Source organism: Carcharodon carcharias, chromosome 1, assembly GCF_017639515.1.
Source record: "Carcharodon carcharias isolate sCarCar2 chromosome 1, sCarCar2.pri, whole genome shotgun sequence".
Classification (NCBI taxonomy): Eukaryota; Metazoa; Chordata; class Chondrichthyes; order Lamniformes; family Lamnidae; genus Carcharodon; species Carcharodon carcharias.
In genome coordinates this window covers 148,555,084-148,576,047 of record NC_054467.1, presented here as the reverse complement: position 1 = coordinate 148,576,047, position 20,964 = coordinate 148,555,084, and the positions used below count along the sequence as shown (strand labels likewise).

Here is a 20,964-nt window from a genome sequence, read left to right as displayed (position 1 = left end):
GAAATCCTCACTCAGGTAATTGGGGGTTGTGCTCTCTGGTGGTGGCTCCTCATCTGAGGAGGAGGAGAGGAGAAGGAGGGAAAAGAGGCCAGCTGGTCATGGCAGCAGCAACATGTCTGCCACTAGGAAAGAGCTGCAGATGATGAAATGGTTGAAGGTCAACAAAAAAGAGGACATGAGAGGTGCCTGAGAGAAGAGGACAGAGGAGGTGTCATTACCCTGCTGGCAGAATCTACAGGGAGTGCTTTAATTATCAGCACATGATTGAGGCACAATGTAGAATAAGGCTTCACCTTTCAAGGGTGGCAGGCACTTCCATTTGCAAAATGATTGGTGCAGAGATCACCTCAAACTGCGTTGGGAGGCAACTGATACCAATTGCTTTAAAAGTGACTGCTGCCCTGAACCTTTACGCTTCTGAGTCATTCCAGAGGCCAAGAGGGGATCTCTGTGGAGTATTATAATCTGCTGCCCATCACTGTATAAAAGTCATGATCGATGCATTATTCAGGAGGGTAGACTCCTTCATCGAGTTTACTACTGATAAAGAGAGAAAAGTGAGTGAACGAGAGTCTTTAGGGTAATTGCTGGTTTCCCAAAGATGCAGGGCGCCATTGATTGTATCTATGTGGCTAGAAAGGCAGCCTGTGGGTCAGCAAGGGGCTTTTGCTATCACTCACTTAATGTACACTTATGTGCGATCACCATCAACAGATTTTCCGAGGTTTTTTGACGAAATCCTGGAAGTTACCATGATGCCTACATGATCTGGAATTGCCAAGTGCCAAGGCTTTTCACACCCCCACCACCTCCCCACCCCGCATGAGTGGGTGGCTGGCTGGTGGAGATAAAGGATATATACTGGAGAAGTGGCTCATGATGTCAATTAGACATCCTTGAAGCCCTACTGAGGAAAGCCAATCATGTCTCCACAAGGGCCATCATCAAAAGGATGATCAGATGATCTGCTAAAGATGAGGTTTCAGTTTCTGGACTGGCCTGTGGGCTTTCTACAGTATTGATTCAAGTGTCCAAAATAGCTGTCATTTATTGTGCTCTGCTCAATCTTGCTCTTCCCCGGGTTGAGGCTTTGGAGGAGGATGACTTAGAAGAACACCGTGAAACGTCAGAGGAGGAGTCCAACACCAATTCCAATGATGAACTTGAAGAGCCACAGGCCAATTTGGAGGAACCGGCAAGGCAGTACTTTCTTGGAGCTATGGATGCCAGGGAAGCACTGATCCAGCGTCACTTCCATTAGGGTGCCACAGGCCTCATGAAAAATCCCAACAGAGGGGACCGAGAGCATTTACAAACACCTCAAAAGCCCTTTAATACATCCTCTGGGGCCTCCACCACTTCCCCATCGTAATCATTCAGAGACTCAGGGAGAGAGTGTCATTGAGTTGCAGGCTTACACTCTTCATTTCACTAATAAGCATGACACCAACATCTAGTAGGCAACACCAATTCAAAAAAGTGCATTTGCACAACAGAACACCAGGTTACACAAATATATATCACCTGCGGTGGCCTTTTTGTGATTATGGAGATTTTCTCATTTTTTCCTGAGTGCTGCACCTTTGTAGTCCCCCATCGCTGCCAGCTGTGCTGGAGGCAGGCTGCTGATTCTGATACCCCATTGGTGTGGATGATTGTGACGATTGTCCTCTGGTTGCCTGAGGCTGTGAGGGCCCAGACAGAGGGAGGGGCTCCTGCACAGTGACAGGAGCCTCTGCTGTCATCACAGAATCCTGAGGCATTAGTATCAGTGGCAGAGGGGAGGAGGAGGTGCTATCACATATATACATATGAATATATGAATTAGGAGCAGGAGTTTGCATTTGGCCCCTCGAGCCTGCTCCATGGCTGATCTGATTTTGGCCTCAATTTCACATTCTGCCTACCCCCAATAACCTTTGACTCCCTTGTTAGTCAAGAATCTATCTATCTCTGCCTTAAAAAACATACATTATCCCTGCCTCCATGCTCTTTGGGGAAGAGAGTTCCAATCTAACTCCATCAAAAGCAACTGGAGAGGAGCCCCTGGATGCAGACAGCTGCCGCTCATCTGCCAACGTGAGGTTCCTTTGGACCCCCTGCTCACAATAGAGGAACAAGAACCTGGCTGGGACTCCAAGTGTCTTGTCCCTCTCTCACGCGAGCAATGCTTTGCTGAGGTCATTGACTATGTATAAGCTTGCAAGTATTGTTTGAGCTGCTGGGTCTGGCTCTCCATGAGTGTCACCAATCTCTCGATGGAAAAGACCAGGTGTTCAGAAAACAGGGTGATTGCAGTGCTCATGGCCTGGGTGGACTTCTTAAATGTCAGTACCAGGGAGCACATACCCTTTGGAAGCTCTGTTTGATCTCCATGCACCTCTGTTGGACGTCCAACATTTGTCACGGATGACTCCAGAGGCATGTCATCTGCCTGGGCTCAGCAACTTCCTGGTCTCCAACACTTCTCTGGGCATCAGAGTCCTGGGAATTGCTATTTCCAATAGCTACTCTGGTGATTGTGCAGTCCTATACCTAGGTTGTGCTTTCATCTTGACGGACACACACAATCCCACCAAGATGCTGAGGGGGTGCATGATGCGGAATAAGGATGGTATGGTTCACCCTCTGATGTCCCTGAACTTCTCTTGGAGATCAGCGGCAGACCCACTGGAACACTGGTCCGTCTGGAACAGGAACAATCTGATTGATAAAAAAGAGCAGTGAGTGCACATGAGCAATGAGGCACCAGACTGAGTGACATATGCATCATCTTACACACAGACATGGCACACGTCACAAGTGACGAGATTCTAGAGTCACCAAGATCAAACGTAATAGCCAGCCATCCCTTCACCAAAGCCCAGCAAATTCCTCATCGCCATTGCCGAGAGTGGGTCCCCTTCATACTCACCATCCTCACCAATAACCCTGACCTCTCCTCTGCCAACTGCTCTTGCCCCTCTGAGCTTGTCATCTCAAAAATGTCTCCCCATTGGGGTCAGCACAGCAAAATTGGGCACTCTACCACTTGCCATGGAAAGTTCATGGATGTTGTGCACTCTCTTCTCTTGTAAAGACAAAAACACATTAATGTCCAAATTGTGAATGGCTCATCTGCTCATGCTGGTCTCCATCAACTCCAATTCAAATGGAATGCACATCACGCCACTGGTTCTCTACTGTGCATACCTGTTATTCTACACACCTCAGCTGGGTGCTAGGACTGCATTTGACCATTAGTGTACCAAACTTTAACACATCTGGCAGACACCTCCCAGCCTCACCTAATGCATAGTCTCCCATTGATATTTGCTCCGATTACCGGATGTCTTCCCTACTCGCCCTTATAGAATGTAGACGGTCATTCAGTCTCTTCTGGCGCTGCAGCCTGGTCCTGTGCACAACCTCACTGCTATTGACCACAACTGCCAACTCCATCCAGGCCCTCTTGTCATCTTGCCAGAGGAGAATCTCCAACCATTCACAGACAATCTACAGGAGGGTAGGCAGCAATACATCTATGCATGTACACTCCTCCTGACTCGCTGCACCACAGCTTCTGCTCGTGTGGACTTTTCAGGCTTCCGAGCATTGACTGAACTCCTTAGCAGAAAATTTTTTGTTTTATTCATTCAAGGGATGTGGTCCTTGCTGGCTGGGCCATTCTATTGCCCATCTCAAGTAGCCCTTGAGAAAGTGGTGATGAGCTGCTTTCTTGAACCGCTGTAGTCCATGTGCTGTCGGTACACCCACAGTGCTGTTAGGAAGGGAGCTCCAGGATTTTGACCCAGCAACAGTGAAGGAACGGCAATATATTTCCGAGTCAGGATGGTGAGTGACTTGGAGGGGAACTTCCAGGTGTTGATTTTCCCATCTATCTGCTGCCCTTGTCCTTCTAGGTGGTAGTGGTTGTGAGTTTGGAAGCTGCTGTTTAAGGAAACTTGGTGAATTCCTGCAGTGCATCTTGTAGATGGTACACACTGCTGCTACTGTGCGTCGGAGGTGGAAGGAATGAATGTTTATGTATATGGTGCCTGTCAAGTGGGCTGCTTTTTCCTGGAAGGTATCAAGATTCTTGAGTGTTGTTGGAGCTGCACTCATCCAGGCTAGTGGGGAGTATTCCATCACACTCCTGATTTGTGCCTTGTAGATGGTGGTCAGGTTTTGGGGAGTCAGGAGGTGAGCTACTCATCTCAGGATTCCTAGGTCTGAATCTTACCTATGTCGGGCAGGCTGGGTGGGAGCAGACAGGGAGCCGATCGCCGCCATTTTACGTGGGTGGGCCAGTTAAGGGCCACCCAGTGTAATACATGTTCTGCAGTGCTCAGCACTACCTGTGCGGGTGGGGGGAGGAGGGAGAGTTGGGGCCTGCGCATGCTGCCTCAGGGATATTAAATTCATAATAAAACTTTTGAATAAAGGAAGTTAAAAATTATTTGAACATGTCCCATCATGTGCAGTGTCACATGATCTGGGACATGTTTGTGAAGTATGCAAATTTATTTTATAAAACTTTCAGGAAACCTCATCCCGTCCATGGATGAGATTTGCTGAAAAACACAAAGGCCGCTTGGACTCTTCACCTGCCCGCCAACCTTAAGGTTGGATGGGCAGCGTGGTTAACTACATTGATTGCTTTTTTAATGTCCTTAATAGGCTGTTGACAGTTTGACGGGTGCGGAGCCACTTCCGGCGCATGCCCACCAAACAAAATATCGATATGACGCGCGTCATTTTACGCGTCGGCATGTCCGGCCGGCCCCCGCACACTGACAGAAATATTCTGCCATTGAACATCAAAGGATGGTGGTTAGTTTCTCTCTTGTTGGAGATGGTCATTGCCTGACACTTGTGTGACGTGAATGTTACTTGCCACTTGTCAGCCCAAGCCTGGATATTGTCCAGATCTTGCTGCATTTGGACATGGACTGCTTCAGTATCTGAGGAGTCACAAATGGTGCTGAACATTGTGCAATCATCAGCAAATATCCCCACTTCTCATCTTATGATGGAAGGAAAGCTATTGATGAAGCAGTTGAAGGTGGTTGAGCCGAGGCCATTACCCTAATGACCTCCAACAACCATAATCATCTTCCTTTGTGCTAGGTAAGGCTCCAACCAGTGCAGAGTTTTCTCTCTGATTCCCATTGACTCCAGTTTTGCTATGGCTTCTTGATGCCACATTCGATCAAATGCGGCCTTGATGTCAACGGCAGTCTCTCTCACCTCACCTCGGGGGTTCAGCTCTTTTATCCATGTTTGAACCAAAGCTGTAATGAGTTCAGGAGCTGAGTGGCCCTGGTGGAACCAAAACTGAGCATCAGTGAGCAGGTTATTCCTAAAATGTTACTTGATAGCACTGTTGATGACCCCTTCCATTACTTTACTGATGATAGAGAGTAGACTGATGATGTGGTAATTGGCCAGGTGGAATTGGTCCTTCTTTTTGTGTACAGGACATACCTGGGCAATTTTCCACAAAGCCAGGTAGATGCCAGTGTTATAACTGTACTGGAACAGCTTGGCTAGAGGCGCAGCAAGCTCTGTAGCACAAGTCTTCAGTACTATTGCCAGAATATTGTCAAGGCCCATAGCCTTTGCAGTATGCAGTCTTTTTAGCCACTTCTTGATATCACTTGGAGTGAATCAAATTGGTTGAAGACTGGCATCTATGATGCTGAGGACCTCCAAAGGAGGTCGAAATGGATCATCCACTTGGCACTTCAGACTGAAGATTGTAGCAAATGCTTCAGCCTTATCTTTTGCACTGATGTGCTGGCCTCCCCCATCATCGAGGATAGGGATATTTGTGGAGCCTCCTCCTCCAGTGAGTTGTTTAATTGTTCACCACCATTCACAACAGTATGTGACAGGACTGCAGAGCACATCCGTTGGTTGTGGGATCACTTATGTCTGTCTATCAGCTGCTTATGCTGTTTGGCATCCAAGTAGTCCGGTGTTATAGCTTCACCAGGTTGATACCTCATTCTTAGGTATGCCTGGTGCTGCTCCTGGCATGCCCTCCTGAACAACAAAATCTAGGAACCGGACTTTCGTGGAGTTGGGGTAACTCCTGAGACTTTTAAAAATGGCAGTTGGGACCCAGACGTGAAAAACCTGACTCCATTTTTGACAGATCCAATTATTACTGGCAAGAGAAGGGGGTGGGCATGAATCACACAGGTGGGAAACCCAAATTCAGCAGGGTCATTTCAAATTAGTTTTGAATTTGAACAGGTTCTATTTTGCTGCTCAAAGTGCTTTAACCTGCATTGTAGGAGCTATAAACTTATGGAGTAAATGCAATTGTAGGATGAATAAGACCTGTTTAAGTGTCATGGCCTGAAGTTATTTAAATCCCCAACCTTTAAACATGAAATAACAGGCTCCAATTGTCAGGTAGAGTCAAAAAACAGGCTACTGGACGGTTTTGATTGACAGGGCATCTGGTGTAGTTTCAAAAAGAAGTTGCCACCTGTTCCTGCAATTTCAATAGAGTTCAGTAGTGACATTTCCCAAGGGCTGTTATTACAGCTGAGGTCATTCAGAGTGCTTGAACACTTTTCAAAAGCCTGGAAATCACTTATCTCAGTGGTGGAGTATGGTGGGGTGGTTGGCGGGGGGTGGTGGTGGTGGGGGGGGGGGGGGGCGGGGGGGTGCGGTTGGAGAGGAGATGCTTAGTTCATATTTAGATAGACAATTTTTTTCATGTATCAAACGTGTATAGCTTTTTGGATTGTTAAATCAGAACAGATCCAGCAGCTCAAAACTGAGCATTCGTGAGGCAACGTGGGCCATCAGCAGCAGAATTGTATTCAACTACAATTCATACCCTCATGGCATGGCACATTCCTCACTTTACCATTACCATCAAGCCAAGGATCAATGCTTGTTCAATGAAGAGTGCAGGAGGGCAGACAGGAGCAGCACCAGCCATACCGAAAAGTTGTGTCAATCTGGTGAAGCTACATCACAGGTCTACGTACATGCCAAACAGCAGAAGCAGCAAGCAGTAGGTAGAGCTGTGCCATCCCACAGCTAATGGATCAGATCAAAGCTCTGCAGTCTTGTACATCCATTTATGAATGGTGGCGGACAATTAAACAACTAACGTGAGGAGGGGGCTTCATAAATATCTCCACACTTAATGATGGAGGAGCTCAGCATATCAGTGCAAAAAACAAGGCTGATGTATTTGCAAAAATCTTCAGCCATAAGTGCTGAGTGGATGATCCATCTCAGCTTCTCTTGTGGTCCCCAGCATCACAGATGTCAATCTTCAACCAAGTCGATTCACTCCACGTGATAGCACTTAACAGCTGAAGGCACTGTATACTGCAATGGCTATGGGCCCTACAATAGTACTGAAGATGTGTGCCCAGAACTACCCACGCTCCTAGCAAAGCTGTTCCAGTACAGCTACAACACTGGCACCTACGCAACAATGTGGAAAATTGCCCAGGAATGTCCTGTCCACAAAAAGTAGGACAAATCCAACCCGGCCAATTACCGTACCATCAGTCCACTCTTGATCTTCAGTAAAGTGATGGAAAGCATCATCAACATTGCTATCAAGCGGCACTTTCTCAGCAACAACCAGCTCACTAATGCTTACTTTGGTTTCCACCAGGGCCATCTGCACCTGATCTTATTACAGCCTTGGTCTGAACATGGACCATGTCCTGGAACATCACTGCAGCAGTTCCTCAGGGTAGTGTCTTAGGCCCAACCATCTTCAGCTACTTCATCAGTGACCTTCTGTCCATCATCAGATCAGAATTGGAGATGTTTGCTGATGATTGCACAACATTCAGTATCATTCGCAGCTTGTCAATTACTAAAGCAGCCCATGTCCATATGCAGCAAGACCTGGGCAATATTGAAGCTTGGACTGATAAGTGGCAAGTAGCATTGCAAAATGACCATCTCCAACAAGAGACAATTTATCCATGTCCCCATGACATTCAATGACATTACCATCGCTGAATTCCCCACTGTCAACATCCTGGAGGTTTCTATTCAAGAAACTGAATTAGACCCGCCATACACATACTGTGGTTTCAAGAACAGGTCAAGGCTGGGAATTCTACAGAGAGTAACTCACTCCTGACTCCTGAAATTCTGTCCACCATCTACAAGGCACAAATCAGGAGAGTGATGGAATACTTCCCACTTGCCTGGATGAGTGCAGCTCCAACAATGCTCAAGAAGTTCAACAACATCCAGGGCAAAGCAGCCCACTTGATCAGCTTTCCATCAACAGCCTTAAATACACTGCACTGCAGCAACACACCAAGGCTCCTTCGACATCACCTTCCAAATCCACGAACTCTACCATCTAAAAGGCAAGGGCAGCAGATGCATGGAAGCATCACCACCTGCATGTTCCCCTCCAAGCCACATGCCATCCTTATTTGGAGCCATATTGCCATTCCTTCACTGTTGCGGGATCAAAATCCCTTCCTAACAGGACTTTGGGTGTACCATGGGTTGGACCACAGTGGTTCCAGAAGGCAGTTTACCACCAATTTCCCAGGGGAAATAAGGGAGTGACAAAAAATGCTGGTCTTGCCAGTGACACCCACATCCCATTGAAGAATAAATAAAGAACATTGCTCCTGCGGACAACCCATAGTGGATAACGGGTCAGTGGATATGGAGGTGACATGGGGGCTACACATCTCGGTAGCAAAAAATCCAGCCTAGTGTCCTACCTTTTCCTGCCTTCAGGCCTGAATTGGGCCATTTCTTGGGACACCTTTTCCATTGGCTGGACTTCAATTGGCCAGAACTGATCAGAACTTTCTGACAGTCGCTTCACTTTATGATTTTGTTGTATAGGAATAATTAAACTTTGCATTTTCCACTTGTGCCCTGCAGGATTTTTTCAAAATAAATTAAGGTCCTAGCATACATTTATAATTTAGCATATATTTCCCATGCTTCTGTTCACTGTTATTTTTTATTTTCTGGCTTTTTCTTGCTGTGTTTTTTGTGTGCATCTTCTGTTATTCTCTTAGGATGAATGCATAAATTAGCAGAAGTAAAATCTATATTATGGCTTGTTAAAGATGATAGTTTAATAATTTTTTTACTGATTATTATTGTAAGCATGAAGTATAATTCACTGATAACTTTTACCTAACCCTGTAAAAAATACATACATTTGCTCTGCCAACAAAAATATTTTTCTTCAAAATAGCAATTTTGAAGATTCCCCGATAATTAAGATTCCCTCTTTTACTGTAGACAGAGGATATTAAAGCAATCTGATAGTATGAACTGTCCACTGATTCTGCTGCATATGGTTGACAACTGCAAATGTTGGAACTGTTGGACAATCGTCACCTGGGAGTGGTGTCACCAAAATGTATTTTTTAGCAAATATTATGTTCAATGTAACTTTCCTCCTTCAAATTCACATCTTTTTTAATGGTTATATTCAATGGCATATAATTTACTAATGAGATTGTTTTTATTTCTGTTCTGTACACTTTATGTTCAGGCTGGAGAAAATGGTTCCCATTCTTGACCCAGCGGGAAACATGTACTACAACTGGCTCCTGATAATTACACTGCCTGTAATGTACAACTGGACAATGATCATAGCTAGGTAAGATGAGTCAAGGAAAAACTGTCAAATAACATAGTATAAAAGTTATGGTGGCATGGTGGAGTGATTAATGGTGGTCGTGATTCTCACCCTACTTAATCTTCCCATCTCAGTCACATTACTGTGGGAGGTGACAGATATAGGCCGGGGAAGAAGATAGAATGGAATATTAACTATCCCTGGGATGCTCTCAGGCATATTTTAGTCACTGACTCGAGGTAGAGTTGTATGCAATCTGTGATGATCTTTGACCCAGAAGCAATACAGTAAGAAAAGTTTGTAAATCCTTTAAAATATCTGTGTAGTCTGTAATTGTTTTTAAGACTGTTTAAAAAGGACTGTTAACAGTTTGTGCCAATGGTAAAGGAATCAATTGTAATTTTCTTGGATAATAAGAAATGCTGATCCATGTGGCCTAGCAACCCTTGAACTGGAATCAGTACCAACAAGGAAGTTAAGATACAGGAGCCATGTGGCTATTAGGCACAGAGAAAACAGACAAAGAAGCTACTGCTGTGAAGAAGATAGGAGAGCTTGTGGGAGATGGTGATCAGCACACAGATGTGGACACAAAGAGAAAGTGCACAGAGACAGAAAGAGGAACACACTGAATCCTTTTGAGGAGAAGAAGTAAACTCTCTCAAGAAGAGCTCAGATTTTATGCTTGACAGAAAAGGAAACAGGAGCTGTTTGAGGCAATGTGTGAGCTGGCTAATATGGTTTAAAACCTGAAAATCCAAGGAATGGCTCAGAGATGCTAAAGAGATGGGTGTTTTCCCAGATGTGGCCAAACCTTGAATCATGTTGTTGGTTGGTCAGTTGAAAAGGAACTCTGGAAAGCTACACCATTAAGATGTTGTGATCCGTGAGAGAGACAGTTCATAGAAGTGTGCCTTGCTGATGATAATCGTACCCGTGAAACTCGGAGGAGAAAGCTGCTGTCCGATCGGACTCCTGACCTACCCTGTATGAATAAAGAACAACATATGGCGGAACTGGTACTATATAGTGTTATCTATGAGAGGAGTGATGCGGGCCCTTGTGGTTGTGTAAGACTATCTCTGTTATATCAACTATTTAAAGTGTCATTTGCCTGTTAATTCAAGTTTTATTTGTTTCGATTCTGGTTCATTTTGAAATAAAAGTTACAAAAAGTGGTACCTTGATGGCAATTTCTTCATTTTGTGTCATTTAGTAAATTTTGTTATTTTGGTTTACGGTTCCACCATGGGCATCATAACAAAATTGAGTCCGGGACCAAACCCAGGGACTATAAAAAGGATTCACTGTAACTTTCCAGCATTTAAACAAATGAGATTTCACATTGGCTTTTTCTATATTGTATTGGGAAATCAACATGGGTACTTTTGAGGATCGAGCCTTTGTTAAAAGGGAAGATCTGACTCTCAGAGAACTGAAACAGTTGAGAAAAGATGATTCACAGGTTGTAGCAGAGCACAGAGGGATTAACTAGGAGGGATAGGAACCCTGAGGAATTAGCTAGGCACCTGGGGCTCAAGGAAGAAAGGACTGGTTCCATTAGTAATTGGGCCAGAATTAAAAAAGAAATAGAAATAAGAAATATTGGCTTAGAAAGAAAGAAATGAGCAAGAGAGGAAAGAGTTAAGGGAAGAAATAGGGAAAGAGAGGAAAGAGATAAAGAGAGAGAGATGAAAAAGCTCAAAACGTAGCATGAGTTCTGATTACCTGAACTTGAGCTGATGTAGAGAAGTGAGGCTGACTCAGAGAGAACTCCTAAGTGTGATTTGTCGGAGGCTTTTTGCTCAGTGCCTAAATTTAGTGAGGGCTAAGTGGAGATGTACTTTGGGTTCTTTGAGAAAACGGTCACAAATCTGAATTGGTCAAAAGAACAGAATATACTTTTACATAATGTTTTGATAGCTAAGGCCTTGAGGTGTGCTCATCTCTTTCAGCAGAGTACTTATGTGATTAAGAGGAAGTAATGACTGCTGTACTCAATGCTTACGAGTTGGTGCCTGAGGCCTACAACCAGAAATTTGAGAAAGAGAACAGACCAGACCTATGTAGAATTTGGCAAGGAAAAGGAAATGGTCTTTGATAGATGGTGTAAAACAATGAAGGTAGAACAGAACTTTCATAACTTTAGGTAGATGATGTTGATGGAGGAATTCAAAAATAGTGTCCCTTTGGAGTTCAGGTCTCACCTGGAAGATCACAAAGTTCGTAAAATGAGGGAAGATTCAGTATTGGCGGATGATTATGAGTTAACACATAATATGATTAGTATAAGGTCCCACTTTGGAACCCCCCAAGAGTAACTGGAGTGAGAGGAAGGTTTATGATGAGAAGAGATCAGGCCCTGCTGAGAAAGATGGAAAAAATAAAGACCCAGGCCCTTCTCAGATTGGTGGAAGTGAAGGTTCTGTGGACAGGTTTAGTTAAAGGGAGCCGACCTGCTACCTTTGTCACAAGAAAGGACATATGAAGGATAAATGTTGGAAATTAAAAAGCAAGCTAGTAGCATTAGTATAGTTGCACAATTCCCCTTCCAAAAAGACTGTTGTTGTTGGTAAAGCTTATGAAAAACAGTTACTTTCTCCTATGCTTTCTAATAGTGTGAATAAGGGCACATAAATTATAGGAGTTTCCTGTTTGAGGGTAAAGTGGCCCTGCTTTTGTTCACTGAAGCAGGCAAATCAATTATTACCCTTAGGGATACAGGGGTGACACAGTCACTGATGTTGGCCAATGACTTGACTTTCTCCCTAGATAGTTTGATGAATACCAAGGTATTAATCCCAGGGATTGATGGAAACTATTTACCCCATCTTTATATAGAGTTAATTTAAAAGGTGTCTTAGTTAGCGGTCCTGTAATTGTTGGTATTTCTAATTGGCTGATTGACAGTGTAGATATCTTATTTGGAAATAACTTGGCTGGGGATAAGGTATTGCTATCTCCAATAGTTTCGAGAAGCCCACTGAGGCTGTTGAAACTGAAACTGTATAGGAAAAGTTGGGTGACATGAAAGACTACCATACTTTCTGTAAACCTGCTGTTAGAATTAATGATTTGAATAAATCTGCATCCAAGGAGTCATAAACTAAGCCTGTTAATTTAAAAATGACCATGGAACATAAGGCTGAAAAGGAAAAGTTAATGGCACTAAGAGACAAATTAAAGCTATCGGGAGAAGCATGAGCAAGATGAGGCAAAGCAAATTTCAACAATATTCAAAGTTAATGATGAAACAGAGGGAAAACATGATTTGAAAGAGAGTGGAAAAGTTAAATCCAGTACTGAAATAGAACTGCAAGGAAGGATACATGTTCTTGAACAAAATTTAAAACCTCAAAATGAAGAGGTAATCATTCTTACCATGATGGGATTAAACAAAGCTCAAATGCATTTGAAGGATGAAAAGCAAAAAGAAATTAAGAAAATTTGTGAATTAAAGTGAAAGGAGCATGAAGCTTTCTTAGTTGAATGTTGACATAACATGAATGAAGCTCTTAAGGCAGCTAAGGAAGATTTTACTCGACAGAAAAATGAACAGCTTGCACAAAAGAAAGCTTGTTAAATCTGCATTTCCTGGAAAAGAAAACTGAAGGGTTAAATCATGCGAAGAAATTAAAGTTAAAAATTATCCTGAAATTAAACATGATGAGGTGAATTCAATTATTATGAAGGACGATTCGGATGTTTGGCTGATTGAAAGGTTTTTCAAAGACTTGGACATTAAAAAGAACATGCAGACAGGGAAGAAACTGGAGACCAAGAGTTAAAAACTGAACATAGTGGTTCAGAGTTTGTTTTAAAAAGTGAAAACCCTGATGACAATTTGTGGTCTGGCTTTCAGAAGGAACAAAGGAAAGTGCTGAATCCAGAGGTAAGAAGCAATATGACAGGGGATTTCTCCTTGAATCCCAATTTATAGCCAACATAACCCAGAAGTCAGATGGTCTTCCTGCAATCACCAATGTTGTTCTTGACAATGTTTACCAGCTGACAAATTGTAAAACCTTTGGACCCCTCAAAAAATGCTAATCCAGGGTCTTGACTGTACAAAGTCCAATACAGATTTTAAAAAGCAACATGAAGAGTCAAAACCAAGGTACTGGTCTATACAGACAGCAAACCTGCTGTTCCTAGAAAAGTTTGAAACCAAGAACCAAAGGCTGTTTTGGTAGAGTTTGATGCTGCAGCAACTACACTAAAAATTCTGCACAACGCCGGTCAACACAACTTGATTATGGATGCTCTGTTGAGAGTTTAAAGTACAAGGGATGGCAACAACATCATAAAGCCAGTTTTTGGGTTTTATAAGATAAGATAAAACTGCATGTTTACAAAAAAGCTTGTTTTGTAAATAAAATGTATCATTGTTCTTACCTGTGCTACATGTAAAACATTAGTTGTTAGATTGTTTATGATATTAAGAACTCAATGCATTTCAAACACTGTTGTAAAAGTTTTCTTTTTTTTCCTGTGCTGGGGGTGTGGGGGTGTGGGGGGTGCGGGGGTGGGGTGGGGGGGGGGGGGGGGGTGGGGGGCAGTAATTTTTAATTTCCTTAAAATTCCCGTGGAATCTGTAATTGTTTTTAAAGAATGTTTGAAAAGGACTTTAAGTTTTCATCAATGGTAAAAGGATCAATTGTAATTTTATTGGATGATAAATACTGGTCCATGTGACCTAGTGTCCCTGGAACTGGAAGCAGTACCAACAGGAAAGAAGTTAAGATACTGATGCTATGTGGCTGTTAGACACAAAGAAAACAGACAGCATGTCAAAAAATGCAAACATACAGCAGGGAATCAGCCACTTTGTTCCCATACACCTCACTGCAATTGGTCATTAGTACGTAGCCTGGGAATAGGTCAGTGGATTACTTTCTCAACTGAGGACGGTGCTTTAGGTAGGAAAAGATATCAAATGTGGAATAAGAGAAAAATTTTGAAAAAACGTATAGAACACTATCAACCACAGGTTACATTTCTTCACAATTCCTTGCATGCAGAAAAAAATCAGAGCACTTTACAGAGCAGACGAAAAAGGGAAAACTGAAAAGGCAATAAAGAACTGGGGGCTGACAACACAGTTAAAAGAGACGTTTAACAGCAAGGAGGGCGAAGGCATTTAGAAACTTCTGAAGGGCACAGCATAGTGATTCAGCAGAGGCAGGAAAGAATGAGGGGTAATTGGGCTAACTTCAGGTGACTGCTGGTTGAATGCAAGGAAATAAAGCTAGAGGTGATTATTGAGGTTGGTGCTAAAGGCCACAGAGAGGTTTGAAAATGAAAATGTGGGTCTTAAAAAATTATGGTAACTTATGGATTTTGACCACAACAGGCTTGATGGGATTTCAGTGCATGGTGGAGATGTAGACATTTTGTTGGTATAGGCACAGAGGCTGGCTAGCAGAACATTTGAGCAATTCAACCTCAAGGTGATAAAGGTATGGATTAGGAAAGTGGTTTTGGAAATCTTGCTGTAGAGAAAAATGTACCTCTAAGTTACTTTACCAATGTGTACATCAGACCAGACAGAAGGAGTAAGTGATAGAGAAAATATATAATAATATACTAAGGGATCAGGGGTTGACATGAAGCTATTAATGTATATAATATAATTGGAAAAGATTTTTCTTTTAAAATAGAGGTTAAGTCTGTAGGTGTGTCTTAACTGGATTAAAGCCAGCTAGTCTGGGTGCTTTGATGTGTACTAGTTTTGATATGCAAGAGAGATAGTGTGCATTTGCATTTATGAATAGAGCATTCAAGAAGTGGGGTGAAAAATGATACCTATCTAGCAGCTACCAAGCAATATGTTTATATTACTAATAAAATTGGTACTATGAAAGGATTTTTTTTGTTAGAGAGGTTTAGTTCAGAGGCTGTTGATACTTTGAGAATTAACATTCAATGGGAGTGGTTGGTATAACTTCAGCAGTTTTTGGGTGTGCAGAGCAGAGGCAATGTAAGATCAAAAGGCAGCTGCAAGCCTCCAACTGGCTCCATAAGGAACCAAAGTGAAAAGAACCTCATTTTGATTTCATACGGTGAAAATGCTTTGCCTGGTGTCTGGGTTAATTATATGGCTTTCTGTTGCCTTAATAGAGATTAGTTTGGGAATTTGTTAAAAGTTATGATAGTAGTAATTTGTATTTATATTATAACGTGTCTAAATTAATAAAATATTTGATTTATTTTAATGTAAAAGCTCGAGAACTAGTGGTCTGATTCCTGAATTTAGAGCTGCATCTCAGACGTAACACATTATAGGTTATGACAGTTGTTTAAAGTTTCCCTCTGGGGATTTTAAATAATTCAGCTTTACTAACTGCATCGGTCATAACATGGGGTTAGTTACAAGATTAAGTTGGAAAGGCTGGGGTTGATCTCCTTGGAGCAAAGGAGATTGAGAAAGATTAGATAGAGGTGTACAAGATTATGACAGGCCTAGATAAGGTAGTCAAGAAAATCCCTTCCCATTAGCTAATGGTACAAGGACTAGGGAACACAGATTTAAGATTTGGCTAAGAGATGCATGGGGAATGTGAGAAAGAACTTTTTTACACAGTGAGTGGTAATTACCTGCAACTCACTGCCCATGAGGCTGATGGAAGTGGAAATAATCAATTATTTCAAAAAGGAAACTGGATACACACTTAAAGGAAATAAACTTGCAGGGCTATGGGGATCGAGTGGGAGTGGGACTGATTAGATTGCTCCACGGGGAGCTGGCATGGGCTTGATGGGCTGAATGTTCTGCTTCTGATTCTATAAAAGCCGATAGTAGAGGATAAGTGGCTATGTAATTCTGCCTGTGCTAGGATTGCAAGGAGGACCTAAAAAGTTACTGTAATCTCAGAATGGACACTCATAACTGCAAGGAAATAATTGCTGATCCCTGTAGACATGCTGACAATTTATTGAAACATCAGAAATACTTTGGTATAAAATGTCACTAAATGTAATTGAATTGATGCTGAAGTATTTTTATTTTTCTCATTTGCTTTCTTGTATAGAGCAAGTTTTGAGGAACTTCAGTCAAATTATTTGAGCACATGGTTCATCCTTGATTATGTATCAGATTTTATTTACATACTTGACATGTATTTAAGGACAAAAACAGGTGAGTGTGCTTTTTGTCATTTTGTGCAAGGGGCTTTGGGGTTATTTTCCATCTGTGTCAATTTTAAGTTGCTCTGCTGGGCTGTAACAAATAAGATCCTGAGGGGTCTTGACAGGGTGGATGTGGAGAAGATGCTTCCTCTTGTGGAAAAATCTAGAACTAGGGGTCACATTTGAAAAATATGGGGCTGCCCATTTAAAACAGAGATGAGGCAAAATATTTTCTCTCAGAGGGCTGAGTGTCCATGGAACTCTCTTCTTGAAAAGGTGGTGGAAGCAGAGCCTTTGAATATTTTAAAGGCAGAGGTGATATATTCTTGGTAAGCAAGAGGATGATAAGTTATTGGGGGTAGGTAGGATGCAGATTTGAGGTTACTATCAGATCAGCCATGATCTTATTAAATGGCGGAGCAGGCTCGAGGGGTTGAGTGGCCCACTCCTGCTCCTTGTTTGTATGTAACAAAACTGTGGCAGCCCAAAAATCACAGTGGTGTGCTCATTTTCTGGTTCTACCTTTGTTCCCCTACCATTGCCATGTCTTGGCATGAGTGATCCAGGAACCTTCCTGCTTTAGGCAGAAGCCTCCTTTCACTACATTAATTGAGGTTGAGGTCCAATGACATACATAAGAAGGACCAATAATATGTTTAAGTGCCAGTAGGCACAGCATGCATCATACACACTCCATCCATTGGTAGCAGATGTTGAGCAGCCCAACTAGAACGGTTTGCTTTGAAAAAGATACATTTTATTTTATTTTATTGAGGCTTGGAGGAGTATGAATGCTTTACTTGTTAAAGGTGAGGTTTTGAAAATGTATAGATTCTATGTTGAGTGCACAGATAGTACTAATGATAAATGCATTACTTTGTGAAAAGCCCTAAAGTGCAAATTAACACCTGAGTTTGCAGCAAATTTACTTGGCAGTACTTAAGATATTTTGGTTCAATTTGTTTCTTTTATTTTTAGTTGCTCTTTGCACTTCAATCCTGTGCCACATCACATCTGATTCTAAAGACCCTTTCAGAATCGTCCTATAATTAATTATTTCTGGTGTTTTCTTTTCCCCCTACAGGTTATCTGGAACAAGGTCTATTGGTCAGTGATGTTAAGAAACTCAAAGAAAAATACATTTCCACAGTCCAGTTCAAATTGGATGCTTTTTCACTCATACCAACTGACTTGCTATACCTTCTCCTGGGAATAGAATATCCAGAAATTAGATTAAATCGTTTGACTAGGGTCGGTCGAATGTTTGAGTTCTTTTCAAGAACTGAAACTCGGACAAACTACCCAAATATTTTCAGGATTTCCAACCTTGTCATGTACATCGTGATCATTATCCATTGGAATGCTTGCGTGTACTTCTCAATTTCCAAAGCTATAGGGTTTGGGGCAGACACATGGGTATATCCAGATGTAAATATTCCAGAATTTTCCCGGCTTGCTCGGAAGTATGTGTACAGTCTCTACTGGTCAACACTGACACTAACCACCATTGGAGAAACACCTCCTCCAGTCCTGGATTCAGAATACTTCTTTGTGGTGGCCGATTTCCTGGTTGGAGTGTTAATTTTTGCCACCATTGTCGGTAATGTTGGTTCCATGATTTCCAACATGAATGCAGCTCGGGCAGAGTTTCAGTCAAGGATTGATGCCATCAAACAGTATATGCACTTCCGAAAAGTGAGCAAAGATTTGGAGAAGAGAGTTATCAAATGGTTTGACTATTTGTGGACAAACAAAAAAGCTGTGGACGAAAGAGAGGTCTTGAGGTATCTTCCAGATAAGCTAAGAGCAGAGATTGCTATCAATGTCCACCTGGATACACTGAAGAAAGTTCGTATCTTTGCAGATTGTGAAGCTGGCCTGCTAATTGAATTGGTGTTGAAGCTAAGACCCCAAGTGTACAGCCCTGGAGATTATATCTGCCGCAAAGGAGACATTGGTAGAGAGATGTACATCATCAAAGAAGGAAAACTTGCTGTTGTTGCTGATGATGGAATTACTCAATTTGTGGTTCTAAGTGATGGCAGCTACTTTGGCGAAATTAGTATTCTGAATATCAAAGGTAGTAAAGCTGGGAACAGAAGAACTGCAAACATTAAGAGCATAGGCTACTCAGATTTGTTCTGCCTCTCCAAAGATGATCTAATGGAAGCCCTCACCGAGTATCCCGATGCAAAAGCAATGCTGGAAGAAAAGGGGAGACAAATTTTAATGAAGGATGGCCTTCTGGATCTAGACATTGCCCAGCTTGGAGCTGACCCAAAGGACATGGAAGAGAAAGTAACAAGATTGGACATGGCAATTGACCTTTTACAGACTAAATTTGCTCGACTTCTGGCAGATTACAATTCTACACAACAGAAATTAAAAGAAAGAGTGACAAAGATAGAGAACAAAATTAAACGATCAGAGACACAGTTTGAATATTCAGAACTGACAGACACTGAAGCGGTATCTGAAATTGAAGGAAGTAAAAAAGAATAGTGTAAACATACATAATAATATTACAATAATAATACTTTTTTACCTTGCTGGATATACTGAAGATTCATATCTCAGGAAGAAAATTCCTAAAAAACATTGACAAGCTGCTATAAAAAAGATGATGTCTCAATGTTTAAAGTAAATTTTATACATAGAATTCACAAATATTGAAGAAATACAACTGAAAACTGACTTGGGAATATATTTGGAACTTAATTACAAATTATTAGCAGGCCTTCGATGTCAGGGTAGAATGTTTTATCCAGTACACAAAATTAAAACTGCAGTGTTAAGTAAAAATGTCAGCAATGCTTTTTGCTTAAAGCCACTGTATGTGTAAGAAGAAAGGATTTATATTTACATAGCACCTTATCATGTCCTCAGGATGTTCCAAAATGTTTTATTGTCAAAATGGATTATTTTCAAAGGGCAATCACTATTGTTATGTAGGCATTATGTATATTGTGTTATAAATAACCGTATTCAAAAATGTATGTTTTTATAACCATAACTGTGCAATTTCTTGCTTTCAGGTTCACACCCAACAGCGCTAAACCAAATGAACTTTGCAAGGTCATTAGATTGGGTTGGGTATTTTATTTATAAGGAGCCTCATCAAGTGCATCTCTGATATTCACCAGCCTCACAATCTTGTGACCTTTGTGGGAGTGTTACGCACGCTCTGCACATATCCCACTCATAATTTTGCAAATATTGCTATTTGGACCCCTTGCTCAGAAGCAGGAGTGGGACCTAAGGGAGGAAGAATTATTGTCCCAGAATCAGTGCCTGACCTTTCATTCACCTTATAAGGAATGAACAGAACTTCCTGAAACAGTGGAGATCAGTGTAGCTGGGTCTGTGCCATTTCCCTGGAGATTTGTTAGTCTCATTTCAAAGGAGTGCTATCCGTTATTACGAGAGGGATTGAACATAAAAGTAAGGATGCTATGCTTCAGTTATACAGGGCTTTGGTGAGGCCGCATCTCAAATAGTATGTGCAGTTTTGTTCTCTTTATTTAAGGAAGGATGTAAATGCATTGAAGGCAGTTCAGAGGAGGTTTACTAGATTGATAACTGGAATGAGTGGGTTGTCTTATGAGGATAGGTTGGACAGGCTGGGCTTGTTTCCACTGGAGTTTAGACGAGTGACGGGTGACTTGACTGAAGTATATAGGATCCTGAATGGTGTTGGCAAGGTGGATGTGGAAAGGATGTTTCCTCTTGTGGCTGAGTCCAGAACTGGGGGAACTGTTTTAAAATTGGGAGAGACCCTTATAGGATTGAAATGAGGAGAATATTTTTTCTCTCAGAAGGTTGTGCAACTTTGGAACTCTCTGCCTCAGAAGGCAATGAAAGTGGGATCACTGAATATTTTTAAGGCAAAGAAAGATAGATTCTTGTTAGGCAAGCGAATCAAAGGTTATCGGGGTCGATGGGAATGTAGAATTTGAAACACAAACAGATCAGCCATGATCTTATTGAATGGTGGAGCAGGCTCAAGGGGCTGAATGGCCTATTTCAGCTCCTATTTTGTATGTTTGTCTGTTCATGCTGTAGTAACTGCAGGACACTGGTAGAACCTTTACAGACTTTAGAGTCTTTGGCCAGAAATTTCCCTCTGTCGGGGATGTTATACGGGGGCAGACGGGGGTGCCCCCAGTCAGGTTCATGCCGCCATTTTACATGGGTGGGCCAAGGCCCACCCACTGTGACGTGCACCCAGAAGTGCTGAGTTG

At 42.1% G+C, this 20,964-nt stretch overlaps 1 protein-coding gene across 1 annotated transcript in view; it reads left to right on the top strand.

Annotated features, from left to right (window-relative positions):
• cnga1b (cyclic nucleotide gated channel subunit alpha 1b) overlaps positions 1–19,225 on the top strand; it is a 44,384-nt gene extending 25,159 nt beyond the window's left edge. Inside the window, exons 5-7 of the mRNA XM_041183065.1 lie at positions 9,509–9,616; positions 16,627–16,733; positions 17,808–19,225. Of these exons, the coding sequence (XP_041038999.1) occupies positions 9,509–9,616; positions 16,627–16,733; positions 17,808–19,225 (1,633 nt within the window). The remainder of the gene's footprint in view (positions 1–9,508; positions 9,617–16,626; positions 16,734–17,807) is intronic.
• The last annotated feature ends 1,739 nt before the right edge of the window (positions 19,226–20,964 follow it).